This window comes from Stigmatopora nigra, chromosome 3 (genome assembly GCF_051989575.1).
Source record: "Stigmatopora nigra isolate UIUO_SnigA chromosome 3, RoL_Snig_1.1, whole genome shotgun sequence".
NCBI classification, from domain to species: Eukaryota; Metazoa; Chordata; class Actinopteri; order Syngnathiformes; family Syngnathidae; genus Stigmatopora; species Stigmatopora nigra.
The window spans coordinates 4,797,226-4,817,176 of record NC_135510.1 but is presented as its reverse complement, the minus strand read 5'-3'; the positions used below and the strand labels follow the sequence as shown (position 1 = coordinate 4,817,176).

Below are 19,951 nucleotides of genomic sequence, written 5' to 3'. Positions count from 1 at the left end.
ATCTAACTGAGCATAGGTATTTCTCAGTGTTTTGGGATGTTTTAAATGCTACTTGAGTTAAAAGTGATTTGTAATCAGGGTTTTCTATCTGCTGGTGGACTACCAGGATTGTCTTTAGATTAATAATCATTCTCTATTCAGATGAAATGTTCTATTAGAATATGGTTGTAGTCAAGAGCAACTCTTAAATATTCTTATATAATTATATTCCATGGTACAACTAACACTTTTTTTTTTAATCTGCACAGAAACTTCACGTCTTCAAAAAGACACTCCAGGCCTTGATTTACCCAATTTCTTCCACAACGCCACACAACTTTGAGGTGTGGACAGCCACTGCACCCACTTATTGCCATGAGTGTGAGGGGCTCTTGTGGGGCATTGCTCGCCAAGGGATGCGCTGCTCCGAGTGTGGCGTCAAATGCCACGAGAAGTGCCAAGACCTGCTCAATGCAGACTGTTTACAGAGTAAGTGTCCCAATTAAATTGTACTAACATGCATTACAATGGTCAATTGAAAATATACCGTTTCACAAACTACAAAGACTATAATTATGGTTCAATTACATTGCACACTCAGGCACTTGCACTTATTATCATTCCCAATCAGTAATATAATCAGGGTTGTCCTTTTTGTAACAGTGTCGGCTCATAGAAAGGTGCCGCAGGATACTACTGCCTCGTTCACACTTAAATGGATTATCTACACCAAAACACAATGTTTTTAATGGTAGTATTGTAGTATAGTAATCTTTTCCTGAACCATTCTGTAATTTATCCATGTCAATGCGATAAGGATGAATTGTATATTCTAGTTACCATTTCAATTTAAAATCTTTTTTAGGGGCAGTGGAGAAGAGCTCCAAGCATGGGGCAGAGGACAAGACCCAGAATATAATTATGGCTATGAAGGAGCGAATGAAGATACGGGAGAAGAACAGACCTGAGGTGTTTGAGGTGATCCAGGAGATGTTTGATATCTCCAAGGAAGATTTTGCTAGTCATCTCAAGACCGCCAAGCAAGCTGTCCTGGATGGCACATCTAAGTGGTCTGCTAAAATCAGCATCACCGGTAAGCTTGGTGCATTACATGCTTTATATTTTAATTTGAGGCTGGTTAGCAAAACTAAACTAAAACTCCTATATATTATGGATCAGTTTAACAGACGTTCAAATGCTATGCCATTTAAGTAACAAAGCCATAACTCAAAAGTAGGAAAGTCATCTATGCAGTTATGTTTTCAAAAAAATATTATTGGCAGTTAATACACAAAAGCTGAGTGACTGTACTCCCGCATCATGACAATTATTCTCATGCAAACTAAATAATTGCACGCCATCTCTCAGCGTAGTTGAAAAAATGAGTCTGAATTTCTATTTTAAATTCCAACTATTACTATAGAAACTGAAAACTGGGATTGTCCATCACTGCTCAATTGTCCTGGGATAAAATCGCCATCCATACATGCCATAAATTGGTTAACGTCAAATAATATTTACTACTATGTTAGCATGGCGCATTTGTAAACTGCTATTCCATACAAGAGTGGTTCAATGTCCAATCAGAAATACAATTAAATCTGATAGGCATTTCCTGATGTGTTGTAAATAGAGCGTAAAGCAAAGTCCATTTTATGGGAACAAGTCGCATTCATACGTTTTTTAAACAAACTGCTATTATTCTGAACACAACAGCAGCTCCAGTGAAAACAGAAGGCACAGGGCCCTGCTTCTGGCAAATGTTAAACAAGCCTCAAATAAAAATAAAACAAACTCCTTGAGGCACTGTGGTGTGAAACTTTTGTGAAGTTCAGTCTCAGGTTAATCCCACAGCTGGAAAGGCTCAGATAAGTTTGCATAGTAAGATCTGGAAATGAGCCCACCAGCATGCTTTCTGAGATGCCAATCAAAATGTCAAGTGGCTAAGTTGAATTTGATACGACAGCTCTTGAGCGCAAATTCATTTTACTTTGATAAGTCTACATTTTGGGACCGCTCTCTCGATTTCATGGGTTATTTCATGCTTAATACAATGTAACATTTTCGGGTGGTTGTAAAAGGAAAATTGATGACCCATCCCTAGTCATGAACTTTATCGTCTTTACCAGCCTTTCTAGTAAAACACAGACTGTCGAAAATGGTGTCTGTTACTAGCTCATGTCGTAGTGCCATTATATAAAATCATGTTTAAAAAGAGAAAATCACCATTCACAAAATTATAACAATAGTAAACTGTACGCCAAACCCTTTCCTGTCCCTTTTAGTCAAGCACACTTGAGCAAACAAGTCCTCAGCCTCATTCTCAGGTCTCTAATCATTCCTTAGGGTGACTGCTGTTTGTCATTCTCAGCCTAGTTACTGCCTATTTTGCATTTTGGTGTCAATACATGAGTAAGCAGCAAAGACAGAGGCAGTGAAGCATTAATAGACAGGGCTGTCCAATATTGGATTGGTGGGGGAAAAGGGAGGTTAGGAGAGAGCTTCTGGACAAAAAGCAGGACTGCCTCTCTTGATACCCCAGGGGCCTATTGTATGTACCATTTTGGAATGCAGGCATTGCAGTTATTTGGTCATTATTCATTAAAGAAGGAATGACTGGCAGTCTGGCAATGACTCCATGGCTCTCATGAGGTATTCCACATTGATGCTTCTGAATTTAACATCAATGTCCAGAGAAAACTCCAGATCTATGTAGGAATCATGATTTTTGCACCATTAAGAGATTCTCTGAGCCCCCATTCCAGTACTGTTGAAAATCTGTAGATAAACAATGAAATTAAGTTGATTTAAAACTTACTTTTAAGGAGTTTTGTACTATTTTGATTTATTTGGTGCAGAGGTCACGTCTGCAGTGGTCATAAAAATTGATAAATACAGTACATGGTGATTTGGGCTGTTACTCTGTAATAAAGTGGTCCACTACAATAGTTAATAACACTGAGCATAAACTGAAAGTGATGATAGCAGAAAAACAGATTTAGTTTACATAGCTTTAGCTTGATAGTAGCATTCTGCCATTTATCATAATACAGTCAAGTGAGGGGTTAACTTAACAAGTGATGATTGTGAAATCTTCCATCCTGACCCATCAAACTTGACTGCTGCTGGGTATTTTTCCAATATGTTGGCCCTAAAAAGTATACACTTGTGTACTCAACTCAACCAAACAAAGCATAGTGATTTTGTGTATGGATGCAGAGATTGTACGTTCGAATAACCCCTCCAACTTCTAGATGCATTGGACTGGAGTTTATATGTAACCTGAATTATTTAACTAGTATCTTACATTTTTAATGACCCAGTGTACTCATCATCCCGTCATGGCGTGGTGAAATACAACTGTCTTTTTATGCTCTTCTCAGTATGTGGAGTATAGGATTCTGGATCACAACTACACAGCATGGACAAGAGATTAATTATGGATAGATTTAACATTATGAGCAAAATGAAAAGAAAATCTATCCTGTCAGTCGAGTCAGAGCTAATTTTTTTCAGCTCCTGGCTATCTTGCATGAATTTGAACAAAGAACCCAATCTATGAAAATACTGTTGCTTGAAAAATATTCGAAAAAAGCAACTCAGTCATATTTGGTAATGATTTCTCTAATGTTAAAATGAAGTTTTAGTCGTTGGTTGGTTAGATTCGGAATTGATGGGAAACTAAGAAACTGAAAAGTCTAGTCTAGTGTATTTCTTGCTTTGCAAATTAACTGCAGAATTTCTCTAAATTGTTCTGGTCCACCAGAGTCTTACGAGTCCCTCTCTGAAGAGTAATCTCCATGAAAACCATTTTGGTAAATACAATACCTGGCCTTAAGCGGCCATATGTTAACCTGCAAATACAAGGCAGAATCCTAATACCCAGCTTTAAAATGTCTCGAATCCACTCGCCACTGATTCTCTGCAAGCACCAGACGCACCTCTGACATTTACTTTAGGCTTAACATCAATCCTTTTGCTGATGCTACACTCTAACATGGGTTCATCAAATTGATAGACAACCAAAATTGGAAATCTGTTACCACATGACAACAAGAACAAGACAATTCTGCAAACAAAAAAACAAAAAATCCCCAACAAGAGCAAGGCAATTCTGACCAAAAAAAGCCTCCATGTTAAAATCTTTATTCCTACTTGCACGCAGATCTGAATTTCAGTTGTTGGGAACATCTAAGTGCCTGTCACTTCTTTCTACTCCAGTCATGAGTGCTCAAGGGCTCCAGGCCAAAGATAAAACAGGCTCCAGTGATCCGTATGTCACCGTCCAGGTGGGAAAAACCAAGCGGCGGACAAAGACCATCTTTGGAAACCTTAACCCGGTGTGGGACGAGAGATTCTATTTGTAAGTAGCACCCAATGATTTTACCGTTTCTTTGTCTGGATATTTCGTACTAGGACTCTTTTGTGTGTGTATGTGTGTTAGGGGCTGGGGTGGGAGGTTCTTAATCCATTATTTAGTATGTAAACCTGTTTTATTAATAGTTTAGCGGAAGTATAATTTGATAGAGCATGCAGCATAGCTCTACAAATAGTCCTGCTGCAGTTTTACAGTGCCATCCATCAGGGTATGCACCAGAGCTCTTATCCCTTTGGTTTTACCAACCGAATAAATTGTATGTGACATATGTCCTCCCCACAGTCCTACCCATCTGCCCCTTTTCTTTTGCTCTAAAAAGGTATGAAGTCCTATGATTTTCCCAACTCCTTTATTATGCGCTCTTAGTCTTGTCCTATTTCAACATTTTTTTAATTTCTTTAATGTGCACATAAAAAATAACCAGGAAAAGGATTTGACGAAACCTCCCTGCTACTTTATGGGGAAAATTAATGAGCAGTCATTTTTATTCTTTAATGCGGCGGGTGAAGATCTGTCAGATTTTCCGATATTCTCTTTTAATGCCTATTCATTATAAGCAAAATTAATCACTTGAATGTCCTATTATTATGTCTGAAAATAGAGTACAGTACATTTCCCCTAATTTTAGGGACGGTGCGAGCAATTTTGCAATCATGATCCACTATCTTATGAGAGTATATTTACTGTTTCACATTCGTTTGAAAATTATCAGTAGTTGCCAAGTTATTGAACAATCGTGGCATTGCTACTTGGCGGATATATTTTCTTGATAGCCCTGCCATAGAATACACAATTTCTAACTCGGAATTCCTGAAATATTGCAGTGATCATTACTTACAAAAACTTTTTTTGCTCCGGCTAAACAAGCGAACAGTCTATGTGATAAGGAATAATTAATTATTACATTTTTTTCATGAAACAAATGTCGAACAAAAAGTTCAAGTGTTAACCAAATTCAATAGTTGTCTTCTCAACGCATGGCTGAATAAAAGAAGGTTTTAATTAAACTGTGATATGTATTTCAACCCACAGTACTTTATCTTTAATGTAAATATGCCGCATGGTTATATGATTCACGGCGTTTATGCAAAGGCCAGTTGTCCTCAGTTCCTCTATGGAAATTTCCTATAAGTATTGCAGCAACTGATACTGTATGTTGATAAATCTGTCGCCTCACAGATTCCACCCGAGTTTGCCTACATGATGTCCAATTTAAATGCCGTGAGAATACTCGAGAACAAATCTTAGTGTCAGGTTATAAATCTGCATTTTTTTTTATTTCGAACATGATGGCCCTCGTTCAGGACCATTACGTCTCCTATTTTTGCAATACGAGTTAATAAATTGAGCCGAGTTAACACAGAATGCGATCAGATGGCATTAATCAGCGTGTAACAATCACTACGAAAACAAGTGGGTCTGACAGCAGATTCACAGTGACAAATCAACTCGTGCATTTGATGCCTAGCTCTAGACAGCAATATCACTTGGCGAGCCATTGTCACCGTGCTTCACCGTGATGAGTGCATCTTATCACAGCTATGAAGCCAGTAATGTGAGAGGCTGGCAGTGTTTATGAATCACTGTGCAACCTCATCTGTTGTCACCTTCCCCCAATGTTTTTACTTCCCGTGATACTACGTTTGTGTGAAAGTCCCTGGATTAATCATTCCTCTAGAGGTTGCTCTTTTTCGTAGTTCATGCTCTATCACGGCTGGCACCTTTGATGGAATGTCTTTGAGATCTAAGATTTTGGTCGGAGCATTAACATAAATGGCAATTCCAGATAGAGTAAAGTAGCGAATGGCTTCAACATTTAAAGGTGACTGTAATTTCAAGAATTTCTAGGATGAGTTCTCTGAAATTGCTCATGCTTCCGAATTCCGATATTATAGAAAATACGGAGACAATTTTTAATTTTTCTTTTATCAAGATGGGATGAAATTATTTCAGTTTTGCTCTCTCCCTGTTCTCCCTGTCTCTCACCTCTCAGCAAAGTCCTTTTTTTGGGGTCCATTGTACTTCAAATCAAATATGATTAGCACTCATATTGACCTTTACTCAAATTACCCAACTCCTAACAAAACCAATATATCGGCTATCTGAATTAAGAATATAGTACTTCAGGATATTAATCCATTTAATGTATGTCGTGACCGACGTTTGGTCACCGGTCTTTTGGTCGCCAGTCTTTTGGTCGCCGGTCTTTTGTTCGCCAGTCTTTTGGTCGCTTCAACAGTAAACTCTCTGTCACCATTTGACCGGCGACCAAAAGACCAGCGACCAAAACGGACCAAAAGACCGGCGACCAAACGTCTGAGCACCATTTATGCGAACAGAATGAATTGTGAACTCAAGACATGCCTCCATCACATAAAATGTGTATATTTAATTTCATCGAAAAAAATGCAATAACCCCAGAAAGTGATTAACATTTTATGACGAAAATAACAAGTACAACCATAGCAACTGCACTGCCACCTGCACACAGGCTCTGCACCTGTAGTGAGGCTCTAGCGGTGGCTATAATAAAACTCTTGGCTATTACTATAGGGATGTAGATTAATAGAGTGATACATTACTGTGTGCTTCGCAAAGAGCAAAATCCCAGACAAGCGAGTCTGCAAGTATGCAGGGCTTCCCAAAGAAAGGGATTAGCGCAGAAATACTGCGGCTAACATTCCTGTGGATTTTGAACCCAAGACGTCATTAGTACATGACCTAATCTGTTGGTATTAATCACAGGGCCGGACATTCTGACCCCATCTCTGGCTATAAGTGCTTGATGGTGTCGTTACCGCGAAGCGGCCGTTGGACAGGAGCAATGCTTATTTTACATAATGATGTTTTCACAAATAGATAATCCTCCTTGTGAATTCTATGCAGTCATTCTTGTGTAACAAGCAGCTCTGCTCTGATGATGTCCGCATATGCGCTAGGAGAAAGTCATGCAGAGGAAAGGTCATATAGCGTCTTGGGGGTGACAGACGATTCAGAACTCAAACAAATGATGCATGCTATTCATTCACCAATGCAGAAATGTATCTCATGACAGACAAGATTTCTTTATCATTGTGCTTTTAAAAAGAAAAGGTGAAAGAACGTACATGTCTGTGCGTGCCCATGCTTATATCCAATTGTGTGTTTGACATTAAGTCATTCCGCTCGGCTAAGCGCCCCGACCCAATGAGCTGTCAGCCAAACGCGATGCTGTAGAACACGATGCCGCTGATTGCTCTGACCGACGTTTCTTTTGCTTGTGCAATTCCCAGCGAATGTCACAACGCCACAGATCGCATCAAGGTGCGCGTGTGGGACGAGGATGACGACATCAAGTCGCGGGTCAAGCAGCATTTTAAGCGGGAATCAGACGACTTCCTTGGCCAGACCATTATCGAAGTCCGTACTCTCAGCGGAGAAATGGATGTTTGGTATAATCTCGGTACGTATTTGAATGGCAACTGTGCCAAAGTTACCCTAAACAGCAAACACTAGCAGACACACAGACCATACATTTACAAGCCAATTGCAAACATTTCATGAATTACTTCAAAAGCAATTCTCTTCAATCCCTGACATTTTATTTTATTGAATGTTAAGATTTTGTCATATCAAATTTCAGCCTTTATTCTATTTAATCCTAATTGAGCTACTGAGGTTTAAAGAGGATATATTTATATTTTTTAATTGTCATACGCCTGATTCAGGCAAATCAACAGGACTGATGCGAGGATTATTGAATAATTTCAGAAAAATGAGCAATAGACCGCTAAGAAAGTTAAAGTATGATTCTGACTTAACAAAGCATTAATTAAAGTAAAACTTTAGATCGTTCAGTCCTTATCATCTTGTCATAAATTTTATGCACATGGTAAAATAGATCTCCACATCTACGCCTTCCCTCCAAAATCCCATTAGACTAGCCGCAGTGTAACCATTACATCCACTCCCGTCCAATAACCATTACCCCCAAAGATAGCAGGATGAATTCATGGTCAGATCAAGTGTATTTTAGTTGAGACCATCAATGCTGTTCAAATACCACAGAACACTACATCCCTGTGGTTTCTGTTTCGAATGTTCCGTTATTTCCGCTCTCACGATGGTTTGAATGGCGGATTATTAGGAGTGGCGACTGCTGCTGGAGTATTGTTTGTCTCTCTAGCTAAAAGGAAGCAATTTGCGCTAATAGTGACCCCCACGACCGGTGCCTTGGTTCAGTCTCTTTAAATTCCCATGATGAATGTTTAAAAGGCCTTTTGCCAATGTGGGTAATCGCCCTCCGGCTGCACTCCTCTTGAAGCCTCTTCAGTTCCTCTTCAACGCAGGGACTCATGGCTTCGCTTTGTCCCTTAATTATTTTACACTTGAGTGAAGAATGGAGTGGAACGTCACTCTTTTTTTTTTGTTGCATACAATACCATGGATGGTGAAAGTCTACCAAGAGATGGAATTAGATTCGCTTTCTGTGTATGTCAGCATTTACAGTATTTGCAATTTTTTTAGGATCTTTGGGATTTAGGTGAAATTTTAGGATGAAACAAAATAAGAACCTTTGAATGAACGTATGTAGCTGTTAAGTGTTTAGTGCTTTTTGCACGAGGTGCTGTTGCATTAATGCTTTTCATTATGGGGTGTCATCCAATCAATGATGCTTGACATTGATATAATGTCTTTAGATAATGTGATGCATAGTCTGGTTGATTTATGAGCAATGCTCTCTCCATAAGTCATGTTGTTTTGATGCATTCAAGGACACAGTCTCCAAGCAGAGGACAGTTACTGTTTTCTCTGAGATTTACTCTGATGAATTTATAGGTTAGGTTTCTGGAACATGTCAAGTTTTGGATCTGTTTTCCCAAAGGATTCTGACTGGCTTATTTTGCACGTTTGTCTTTTACAGATAAGAGAACTGACAAGTCTGCTGTATCCGGTGCAATTAGACTTAAGATCAGCGTTGAAATGAAGGGGGAGGAAAATGTGGTGCCCCCTCATGGCCAGTACACCTGTTTACATGAGGTAACCTGCAGTATTTAACGTCCAATTGTTTTTAAAGAAGAAATTACATTTACAGAGTACATATGGTGAGAATCAACATATGCAGCCAGCTAAATATTGATCCAATTCAGCCAAAAATTTCGAGAAATATAAACACCATATAACGCATAAAATTGGTCTCATTTTGATCAATTATTTATTTTTGTAAGCCAGTGTACATTTGCATATTTGCTAAAAAGCATATTTTGAAATCAATACTCTAAAATGGCCTAAAACTGTAAGTAGGACCGATTAAAAATACTTTATATGTATTATAATATGGTATTTGGTATGGAATATAATACTATATATATATAGCATTTTTAATTAGATGGATAGACTGTTTAGCTTAATGTATTAAATCATTTTTATTGCATTTTACCTCACTACAGATGAATAGGGTAAACTATTTTAGTTAACATTCACACGAATCGAAATTGTTAGCTATAGATTATTTCATTTTGACAAGTTAAAAAGCCTGAACCTGGGTCAAGCTCCCCTAAGAGGAGCTCACTTAATTCTAACTTGTTGGCCACCAATCGTAAATGTGTATTGTCCTGTTGCAACGGAAAGGAGAAATGCTAAATAAAGACTAACACAAAAGTCCTGGGAAACCTCTATAAATAATTGCTTAGGGACATGTTACTGTATCAATGCATCTCATTCAAGTTAAAAGCACAGTGGGGGAGCAGTTACCATGCCTGCCTCACAGTTGGTTACATTTAAAGTGGAAATCCTGCTCTGGGACCCGAGAATTCCTGCAAATAAGAATGTTTTTTTCTATATTTTCCCTGCCATTGATCTGTAATAAGACTCTGACTTAATGTAGACTGTTCTCCTGGCAACATTTCAAACCTAAATGAGGTGTCATTGTGTTCTTTCCATTTCCTGTATTTCCAAAATAAATTTCCAATGTTTCCAGGCCCCTATTTTCAGCAAGATGTAGATTATGTGTGTCAATGCTAACCCGTGTATCTTCAATAACTCTGAATGAGGCTACTCTCCATCAGACAACCCATACCTCCTTATCTCCTGTCCCACCTACAGAACCTGTTCCACTATTTGACCGAGGGAAGGAACAATGGCGTGGTAAAGATCCCCCAGGTGAAAGGCGAAGAAGCATGGAAGGTCTACTACGACGATGTTTCCCAGGAGATAGTGGACGAGTTTGCTATGAGATACGGAGTAGAGTCCATCTATCAGGCTATGACGTAAGTGCCACCTTGATCTATGGTCCTGTACCTCAGACATCGGTTACTGTCTCATCGGACAGAGTGTAGGGCGGAAAGAGACGAGGAAGACTGTAATGTCTCCTCAGCACTATCGGAGCTCAGAGGACTATCGAGTTTCCAAGTTTGATTGAGTTTTTGCTGGTGTCCAGGAAAAAAACTGAACTCTGCTCCAGTCACATTGTTTATGTAGACAAATAAACCTTCTGCCCAGAATGGCCCTTCCATTTTTCCTATTCATACCCCTTAACTGTACTAGCGCAAGCTTGAACAGGCCTTGTGATACAACTGTTTTATGCACCCATAGCGGTTCGTAAAACACATAAAAAAGGACACATACAAAAAAGTCGAATTAATTCGTAGACCTTATGAGCAAGCAACAAACAGGACATGTGCGTATAACCACTAGTCTCTCAGTCAATATAAAAATACATATTGATTTCGTTCCATGCTGAAACGAAGATTAAAAGCAATTTTAAGATCATTCTCCACGAGGGGATGCAGTCATTTTCTTTACAGACACAAATGACTGACTTTGAAATAGATTGTGGATTTGCCTTTTTGACAGAGTGCAGATTTATCTATTTTTTTAAATAAACCAATCATGTACAGACACATTAAGTCATAACTGTGAACACATTTCTCATGGGCGAGAACTATTTCATTTGATTCTTCCACATCTTGTCAAATGTAGTTTAACAAAGAACAACTGATTTATTTTATATTGTGTGTGCAAGGCCGCTAAGCTACAGTGTTTCCTGTGGTATAGAAAATGTTTTAATAACAATATATGTGATGCATCCTGAAAACTAAGGGCCTGTATGCATTTGACTGCTTCCTACACATTTTTATTGATGACTTGTATTGCGCCATATACATGAATGAGGACAATTAGCTGATTAATGGGGTTCTTTACGATTAATGGCTGGTGTGCTACTTGAAAAACGAAGTATTCTGGTCACATCCTGTCTGCTGGAAGCTGCTTCAAAATGTTTTAGGCAATTGTACAGGTTGCACAAGCTCTCTCTCTCTTTCTGGTTTGTTTATATATGCACAGGTAGAGCAGTGAATGACTTGCAACAGCGTTTGAGCTTAGAACCTGTTGAATTTGTTGTACCTGCTCATGAATTCTTAAAGCTTTCAACCTTTCCAACCTATTTGTTGAATGCCCTTTTCTCTACACAAATAGCTCTCCCTCCACTGCCTTCTATGTTACATTCTATGGAGGAAAAAGTCAAGTGGGTGAAGCATTATCAGGGAGTATAATTGGCTCCGGAGATTGAGGGATCGGAGAACCACAGGACTTGAATTGACACCATCATCAGTCATTTTATATCGCTCTACTTTCTCACCCCCTCACAAATCTTTCTGGATAATTTGGGTTGTAAAAACAGTAATTAATGAAGTCTTTAGATTATCACGTGATTGTTGAGCCTCTTTCGAGAATGATACAATGTGATCAATCTTACAATTCTAATATTTATATGCCTATAACATTCTTCAGTCATTTTATGAACCGCTTATCCTCACAAGGGTAACGGATGGTGCTGGAGCCTATCTCAGACAACTATGGGCGACAGGTAGGAGACACCCTGAATTGATGGCCAGATGATTGCAGGGCACAAGGAGATAACGGACAACAATTCATGCTCGCGCTCATACCTAGGGGCAATTTAGAGTGTTCAACCTGCCATTCATGCATGATTTTGGAATGTGGGCGGAAAGCCAGTACCCAGAGAAAACCCACGCAAGCCCGGGGAGAACATGCAAACTCCACACAGGAGGGCCGACCTGGGATCGAACCAAACAGTATGAATTCATAAATACTCAACTAGGAGAACTTCCTTCTGGGTGAAAGCATCCGTAAAGCAAAACAGCTATTTTTCATGGGTTTTATTGCCTTCATCAGGGTTCCTCACCTTGGCTATATTCCCTGAAGCATTCAACTAGACTTGGAGATGACTACAGATTTACATTTTTATGCCCTGCAATGTAAAGCTGTGCAAGGTTTACGTGCCGCACAAGTTGGGATGCAGCTGCTCAAGTGTTTACGTTTTTGGATTAGCATAGACTCCTGACTTTTGGAGGAAATTTGTGCTCCAGCCAGTTTTTAGCAATTCATTTGCTTATTTATATGAGAGTATGAAGTCCATGTTCAGAATGGCATTGCCATTGGAAACAAGAAAACAAACTAAACTGAATTCATCACATGTAATCAAGTTGTAATGCTTATTTTTGACAGCAGGCTCGGATAGAAAATTGTTGGCGAGTATTCAAAAGTCAGGTGTAGCGTTTATTTGTTCTGGCCTATTTGGTAATAAAACCAAAACTCCAGTACAAAAAGTAGATATCAGATGTGAAAATATATCGTGCTTACAGAAAAACATCCGAACAATAAGAAACGTTGATTTACTGTCAAAGCAACTCTATTTCTTCCATCACTAATGGAAAGACTCATACACACCTTAGCTTTACAACACAGCTCTGCATTATTCATTCAGCATCCCTTCCTGTCTACAAATATCAACTCTTTCTTCAGGAGCAATTGCTATCGCTAACATAGCAATTATATAAGTATATAGATTCATGTAAGCATGTGCCCACCAAAGTGTTTAGCTTGATTAGTCTAAAATAGTCTTCAAGTTTATTGTGCTTAATTGCATCTACATCCCAAACTGTAATTAAAGATAATTATCATTCATTTTCCATTGTAGGCATTTCTCCTGCCTGTCCGCAAAGTACATGTGTCCGGGCGTGCCAGCGGTGATGAGTAACCTGCTTGCCAACATCAACGCATACTTCGCCCACACGACCACTACCACGACGACCACCGCCTCTGCTTCGGACCGATTTGCTGCCTCTAATTTTGGGGTAAGGGCTTGTATGTTTGTTTCACATAAACGTGGAACAATTTGAGTAGTTAGTCCATTTTCCCAAAGTACTTGTGTAAGTAATTATGTAACTTATAAAGTCTATCTTCTCAATTTCCAGCCCATCTTTGGAAGCATTTTTCACCATGCCACTTAAATAACTGGAATTGTTCATTTTATATTCTTTTAGATCACTACCCAATTCTATATTGATTATGAGAGAATTTCTAATGAACCAAATGATGATACACAGACTGAACCCTATTTAAATTGCAGTGGTAAAAATATTCGGATCCAACTCTGAGCCGGGTCTAAATTGTAATTGATTTCTTGTCCTGGCAGAGGGAGAAATTTGTGAAATTACTGGATCAGCTGCATAACTCGCTGAGGATCGACCTGTCCAAGTATCGTGTAAGTCTCAGCATTTTGTTTCCTTGTGTCAACCGTGAAAGCAATTCACATCTTTTTTTTTATATATTGATGTTTTATGAGCTTACATGTAACAACAATATCTAAAAAAATATATTTTATATTTCTTTGAAAATGTATTCCTTGAGCCACTATAAATGTTCGATAAATGTCGTTGTGAAAGTGGATAATAACACAGGACCAAGGTTACAGTGCTTCACAGTATAAACCCACGTCCACATACTAATAAAGTCAGTTTAAATAGTCACTATACCGTATCTCATAGCAGCATATCATGCCTATAGAAGAAATAAATAAAAGGCTATGCTTTTCAGATGAAGTACAATTTTAACGAAAACTTATTGAAAATCCGGATAAGATGCAAGTTAGACTTTGGGTCCATTCTTAAACTCTGGTTAAAAAAAGTATCCAGTAGTTTATGTTTTGATCCATCAACAATGTGCAATAACAAATCACCAATGCCCCTACTGCCTTCCATAATCTGGAGAAAATATGGTTTCTCTTTTAAAAAGGAGAATAGTGAGAAATATGGCAGTGACACATCGTTCCACAGAGGCCTCAGGCCAACATCAATGGACTGTTTATTTAAACGATTCACTCTTTATGGTCAGTAGTTTGGTGACTTTCCAACATTTGCTTCTGAGCACAGATGTTCTACTGTATGTGGAGGATTTTCCGCTTGACCTGTTTGCGACACGCGGTGTGTTTGATGACGAGGGCAGGCGCAGTGCCACTCTTACATGTTTTATACCCTCCAGACAGCTCTAGTGAGGTGTGTTATTTACCTCGTAGGGTGTTCTCACGTGTTGATGTGATCTATTTGTGCAATAAACTACAGTAATGTACAGTACAGTGATGCCATTGCAATTAGGACTTGGCCTCATCTGGGTGGTTTCTTGGCAGCAATACAGGCCGTCGTAAAGGCCAACAAATCTTCTTTAACCTTTTCAGGAGTTATCATTCTATGCCAAAGTGAGTGCCCTATCGATTTTCCAATTGATATACTACCTGAGATGGTGTGGCAGATTAGACTACAGGTCCAATTGATAGCATGATCATTGTCACTTACCATACTCTTCGCAATGCTTAACAAAACAAACTGGAATAAATACATATAAAACCAAACCAAACCTGAAAAATCCCTACAATGTAAATCCGACAACTGTTCACCGATTTAAGGACTTATGAAGAAACGATAACCTTTTCAAAGCGAAGGCAATATGAGCATTTATCGTGTTTTGCTTTTTTTCCCTTTTAAAAATAAACCTTGTGATAAAGAACTTTTTTTCAGAATGATCTAACCTTTCTTCTACTAACAAAAGTACTGCAAAACCCAATTCCACAGTACCCAATTGATATTCATTAGGTAGTTAGACCTATTTCAAAGAAACTTGTCAGGTTACACATTGGCCAAAGAAACCTCCATTAATTCAAATATTTGAATCAAACTTTACCAGACACGAAAACATAGCAACATTTTAAACTAAACGGATTCGAGCAAATAGAATTTCATCTCCAATAGCTAGACTTGGTAGAGCACGTTAGGCCTCCAAAGGTGCTGTGCTATTCTACTCAGGCAGATTGAATTCCTGACATTTAGTACATAAGCTTCTAAAACAATCCCATGAGCGCTAATCCTGTTAGCCCCATCACACACACATGCGCCCACATGCAGGTACATAATGCACTTTCACCTTCTTGCTCTTTTTTTTCTTACTACTCTATGTGTACGTGTCTGTGTGTGTTTTTGCACCTGACTACCACACTTGTATACAAACAAACTCACCTCCAATATGTCCACCTGGTTTCCATTGCGAACTGAACCATCTCTGACCCCCTGGTGGGTGGTTGAGCACTTTCTTCCCTGTTAGCAGCTGATGCTAGAGCTACAAGAGGAAGGAAAATGGGATGAGAGGAGAAGGGATTAGATGGGGAAAGATGAGAAGATTGAAAGTAGGCATGCTGTTTGGGTGAGCATGTCTAAAAAAACGTGAGTTGGCCGTAACATTCACACACTGCGAAATCACAGAATATCACCTGCCAGCACCACCCTGCTGCGTCCCTATCACAGGCACACACACACGATTCATTCTCTTTTTTTCATTCTCTCGGAGCAGAGCCAGTGTGCCACAATTGGAACGGAATAGGATTCCCATCTGGCTCACCCTGTGAATGTCTCCCCTCTCCCCTAATGACATTCAGTGGGATATTGAGTTTGCCTTTATAAAACAAGAGGCCTTGAATCACTGTCTTGAAACAGGTCTGATGTACAGCGACATATTGTGTATCCAATGGCTGTCCCCTGTGGGATCGGCGAGGCTCCCCCGGATTTTGCTGTTGTTTGGGCAGATTGATATGAAGTCATGGTTGTTCAGCAAACACCCATGGGAATTGGACTTAAACTTGACAGAGTATAAATGTCATTTTATTTTATTATTATTATTTATTTTAGGTTATTTGCTTGTTGGATAACTCTTGGATTCACTGCAGGTTATTTCATTTCCTTTGCATGTATGTGACACAACATAAATTAAATGTCTATTTGACGGCTGTGCAATATCAAGGTGATCTGGGATTTTTTCAGGTTGTCGTAATTAAGAGTTGAACTGAATTTGCATTCATTGGCTCGCTTTCTCTTGTCCAGCTTTAATAACCCTATTATCCTACCATCCTTGATTAATTTTGTTTTGGTGGCAGGTTTTGATCCCATATTTTGGAACATACTTTTGGGTATTTTTTTAGGAAAAAACTTGAAATGTAGTTCTAGACCCCCAAAAGTCTGACAAATAAGCATCATGCACTGTACAACACCAATTTTTATTCAATCACCTGTTTTCTCATTTATTTTAGGTGTGCCAAAGGGCACATAATACAGCCCATAGCATTTTTAGATCAAACTGCTGTAGCATTAATAAATACAGCGCATGTGTTGGCTGTCCCAGCATGGTTATTTCAAAAGCTATAACAGATGCCAACATTCAAGGCTGCTTTACTCAGTCTCAAGTCCGGGTTTCTAAAGACGGATGACTTTTATTGCGTGCGAAGGCTGTGTGGATGTGCACTTATTGTCAGGGGAATATCAGTGTCAGCAGGGAGAGAGAGTCTTGTGACTGATGGCACTTCGGCTTCAAGCTGTGAAGCTGCAAACAAGACCATTGCTGCAACAATGCAGAACTCGGCAAGGCATTCATTTACATGCCTAGAATTGAAGGTCATTCACAGTATTCTAAGGATTTTAGAAAATAATAGCACACCATAATAATATATAATACATATATTACATAATACTCTATTGTACTTGTATAGTCACACATACGTATTCACATATATAGAAATATCCATAGGGGTTGTGAGGATTAACAACACAGAAAATGAATGAATGAGTATATATTGTGCAGTGGTTCTTTTGTCAGTAGTCAGCATGGGATCGAGTCCTACTCAGTGGCGGTGGGATCGTGAGTGCTTATAGTTAGTTATCTGTCTCTGTAGTCTGTCTTTCGCCCCAAATCAGGCAACACTGACAAAGATGTGCTGTGTTCAAAATAGTTGGATGTTTTTAGTCAAAAATCATCAATGCAAACACTAAATTGCATGTTAAAAATACACGTTTTGGGCTGTTGAGTCAGCATTACATAAAACCTTGTAAAATGTCAATGTCAAATGTCAACCCTTTTTAAATTTAGCAGTTGTGGCAGATGTTCACACCCTTGCCCTCGTATCATTACCCTCGGTGGCTACATTTTAGCGACGGTATATCGAAGAAGGAAACAGAAAGCTAAATCTAAAACAGTTTGGTAATAGAAAACCTAACCAAAAACTGAAAAAAAATCTCATTATATCTAATTTGGATCTTTTTGGGTGAGAGGTTGTTAGCTATTATTAGTTAGTAGTTTTGGCGAATCTGTTTTTTTTCCAAACGAAAGAGTTTGCATAATTCATCATCCTGTTCAAATTTTTCAGCATACTGAAAATCATTAGCTTGAGCTTGAATGTCTGCTGTGTTTTGCAGCAAAGCCAGCGGGGCATGTTAAAGAGTTTTCTCCAACTATTTACTGGCCATGCAGTCATTTTAAAATAGCAGGGAGGCATAGAAAATATGAATCATCGTGTTTGTGCAGAGTGAATTGGGTGGGTGGTTAATACTGTAAGGGTGTTGGAATTCTGTGAGGGATTTAAAATGTTCCCTGTCACGCTCCACGGCACCGACTGATGACTTCATGGTGCTAAAATCAACATTTTCATCAGAGAAGACCTCCCTAGACCAGTAAATGGTGGGGCACCTATTCTGTAATGATTGCGGTGCGTTAATCCATTTTAATATCTCAGGCCTAAATTACAGTGAGGTGGTGGTGACTTTTTAAAGAGTATTTTGCTCTGACGCTCTCTCTCTCTGTCCTCTAGGACAATTTCCCTGCTGGAAACCAAGAACGCCTCCAAGATTTGAAGTCAACGGTTGATCTTCTAACCAGTATAACCTTCTTCAGAATGAAGGTACCAATTTCTTATACACTATCTAGTGAAGTAATTCCTTTTCTGGAATAATCCCTTCAGATTATCGAAAGGTAAAAAATGTACTGAATCTTTGCACAGTAAGGTTTGGGACAGACTGGACTAATCTTTCAGGATTTTATCAGAAAAAAACTGCAATTTCATCAGAACGGTGTTCAATTATGGCGGGAAAGATTCGAAAAAGAATATTGCCTGGAAAAGACTGCATTTTCCCATGTGGCAGTTCTTCAACAATGACTCCTACATGAGTGGATGAAGCGGATGCCGACTCACTACTGTGGTTATTTCATGATATGATGCCACCTGTGTTTGTGTTTTTGTGAAACACTGGGACTGGAGAGTAAATTTTAACACCTGATACTTCTAGTACCCTCTTGCATTGGAAGCTGTTAGAAACCAGTCAGTGACATTGATATAATAACAAAGGGCTAGGTTGCTGTGACAAAACCACATACTACATTGATAGCGACATTCTGTTAATGATATTTTTTATAATTATCTTCAGTTTCAAGCGCCCGCTGTTTATATAATCATGCATTTTCTTAGTCATGATCTTCCTTCGAGTTGGTACCACATTTCCTTACCCTACCCTATGAATGATACAAAGACAAACCATTGTGATGCCCGGTTATCTGATTGATCTGAGTGGGTTTCCTTTTTTTTATATTTAATTTATTTTTTTTAATGTATTTTGTTTTAAGTGCACAGACCGAGTGCAATTTTGTAGATGGTCTACCTATAAAACAGGGTCCAAGTTTAGCAGGTATTTGTCAAGTGTTCGCTCACATGTATTGTCCATGAAGTGATTTGATTGACGTTGCCGTATTGGCCAAGAGATATGGATGATGCGATTAGCTCTGGGGAAGGACTTGGCCCCTATACAAGCAACGCTGACAGGGACAGCCTTTACTTACATTAATGGGTGCATGTGTGTGTTTGTTCATGTGTAGGTCCAAGAACTTCAAAGCCCACCCAGAGCCAGCCAGGTGGTGAAGGACTGTGTGAAAGCTTGTCTGGATTCCACGTACAAATACATTTTTGACAACTGTCACGAACTGTACAATCAGCTGCTGGACCAGGTAAACTATGGGCAATTTGCCATTTACATTCAATTCATATTAATATTTTGCATCACATGCAATAAAAACATTGTCATAAAATTACTGAATATTGGTTATGTAGTCAGGTGGACATGCAGAAATGATTCATCCTTGGTAGTGTCTTACCTATTCATTATTTAAAGTCAGTGGAATGACCTATCTGAAATGAAATTGCTTATTACCCCGTAAAAGCAATTAAATCAGAACACCACAGGATTTTCGACCTGAACAACAATTGGGGAAAAGTACTGAATGCCTCAAAAGTCAATTAAAACCCTAAAACAAACTCAAAAGTACCAAGGAATGTTTCTGCAACCACTCATTTGGCCTAAAATGTTATCTTACTGGAATTTGAAACTGTGAGACCAATATTTTAATTCCCTAAGCCACATTAATATCACTTATTTACTTTAAAATACA

The 19,951-nt window shown here is 38.8% G+C and overlaps 1 protein-coding gene and 1 long non-coding RNA gene across 6 annotated transcripts in view; one reads left to right on the top strand and one right to left on the bottom strand.

Moving 5' to 3' along the window:
• The window catches only part of unc13c (unc-13 homolog C (C. elegans)), an 84,832-nt gene that overhangs the window by 28,655 nt on the left and 36,226 nt on the right, over positions 1 to 19,951 (top strand). For all 4 annotated transcript variants that reach the window (XM_077714057.1, XM_077714056.1, XM_077714055.1 and 1 more), the window contains exons 7-16: positions 249 to 468; positions 845 to 1,072; positions 4,201 to 4,342; positions 7,630 to 7,799; positions 9,261 to 9,376; positions 10,442 to 10,605; positions 13,338 to 13,494; positions 13,836 to 13,904; positions 18,324 to 18,413; positions 19,382 to 19,510. In XM_077714057.1, coding sequence (XP_077570183.1) covers positions 249 to 468; positions 845 to 1,072; positions 4,201 to 4,342; positions 7,630 to 7,799; positions 9,261 to 9,376; positions 10,442 to 10,605; positions 13,338 to 13,494; positions 13,836 to 13,904; positions 18,324 to 18,413; positions 19,382 to 19,510 — 1,485 coding nt within the window. The remainder of the gene's footprint in view (positions 1 to 248; positions 469 to 844; positions 1,073 to 4,200; positions 4,343 to 7,629; positions 7,800 to 9,260; positions 9,377 to 10,441; positions 10,606 to 13,337; positions 13,495 to 13,835; positions 13,905 to 18,323; positions 18,414 to 19,381; positions 19,511 to 19,951) is intronic.
• The window catches only part of LOC144194779 (uncharacterized), a 71,625-nt gene that overhangs the window by 39,721 nt on the left and 11,953 nt on the right, over positions 1 to 19,951 (bottom strand). For both annotated transcript variants that reach the window (XR_013325971.1, XR_013325970.1), the window contains exon 3: positions 15,709 to 15,808. This is a non-coding gene — a long non-coding RNA (uncharacterized LOC144194779). The remainder of the gene's footprint in view (positions 1 to 15,708; positions 15,809 to 19,951) is intronic.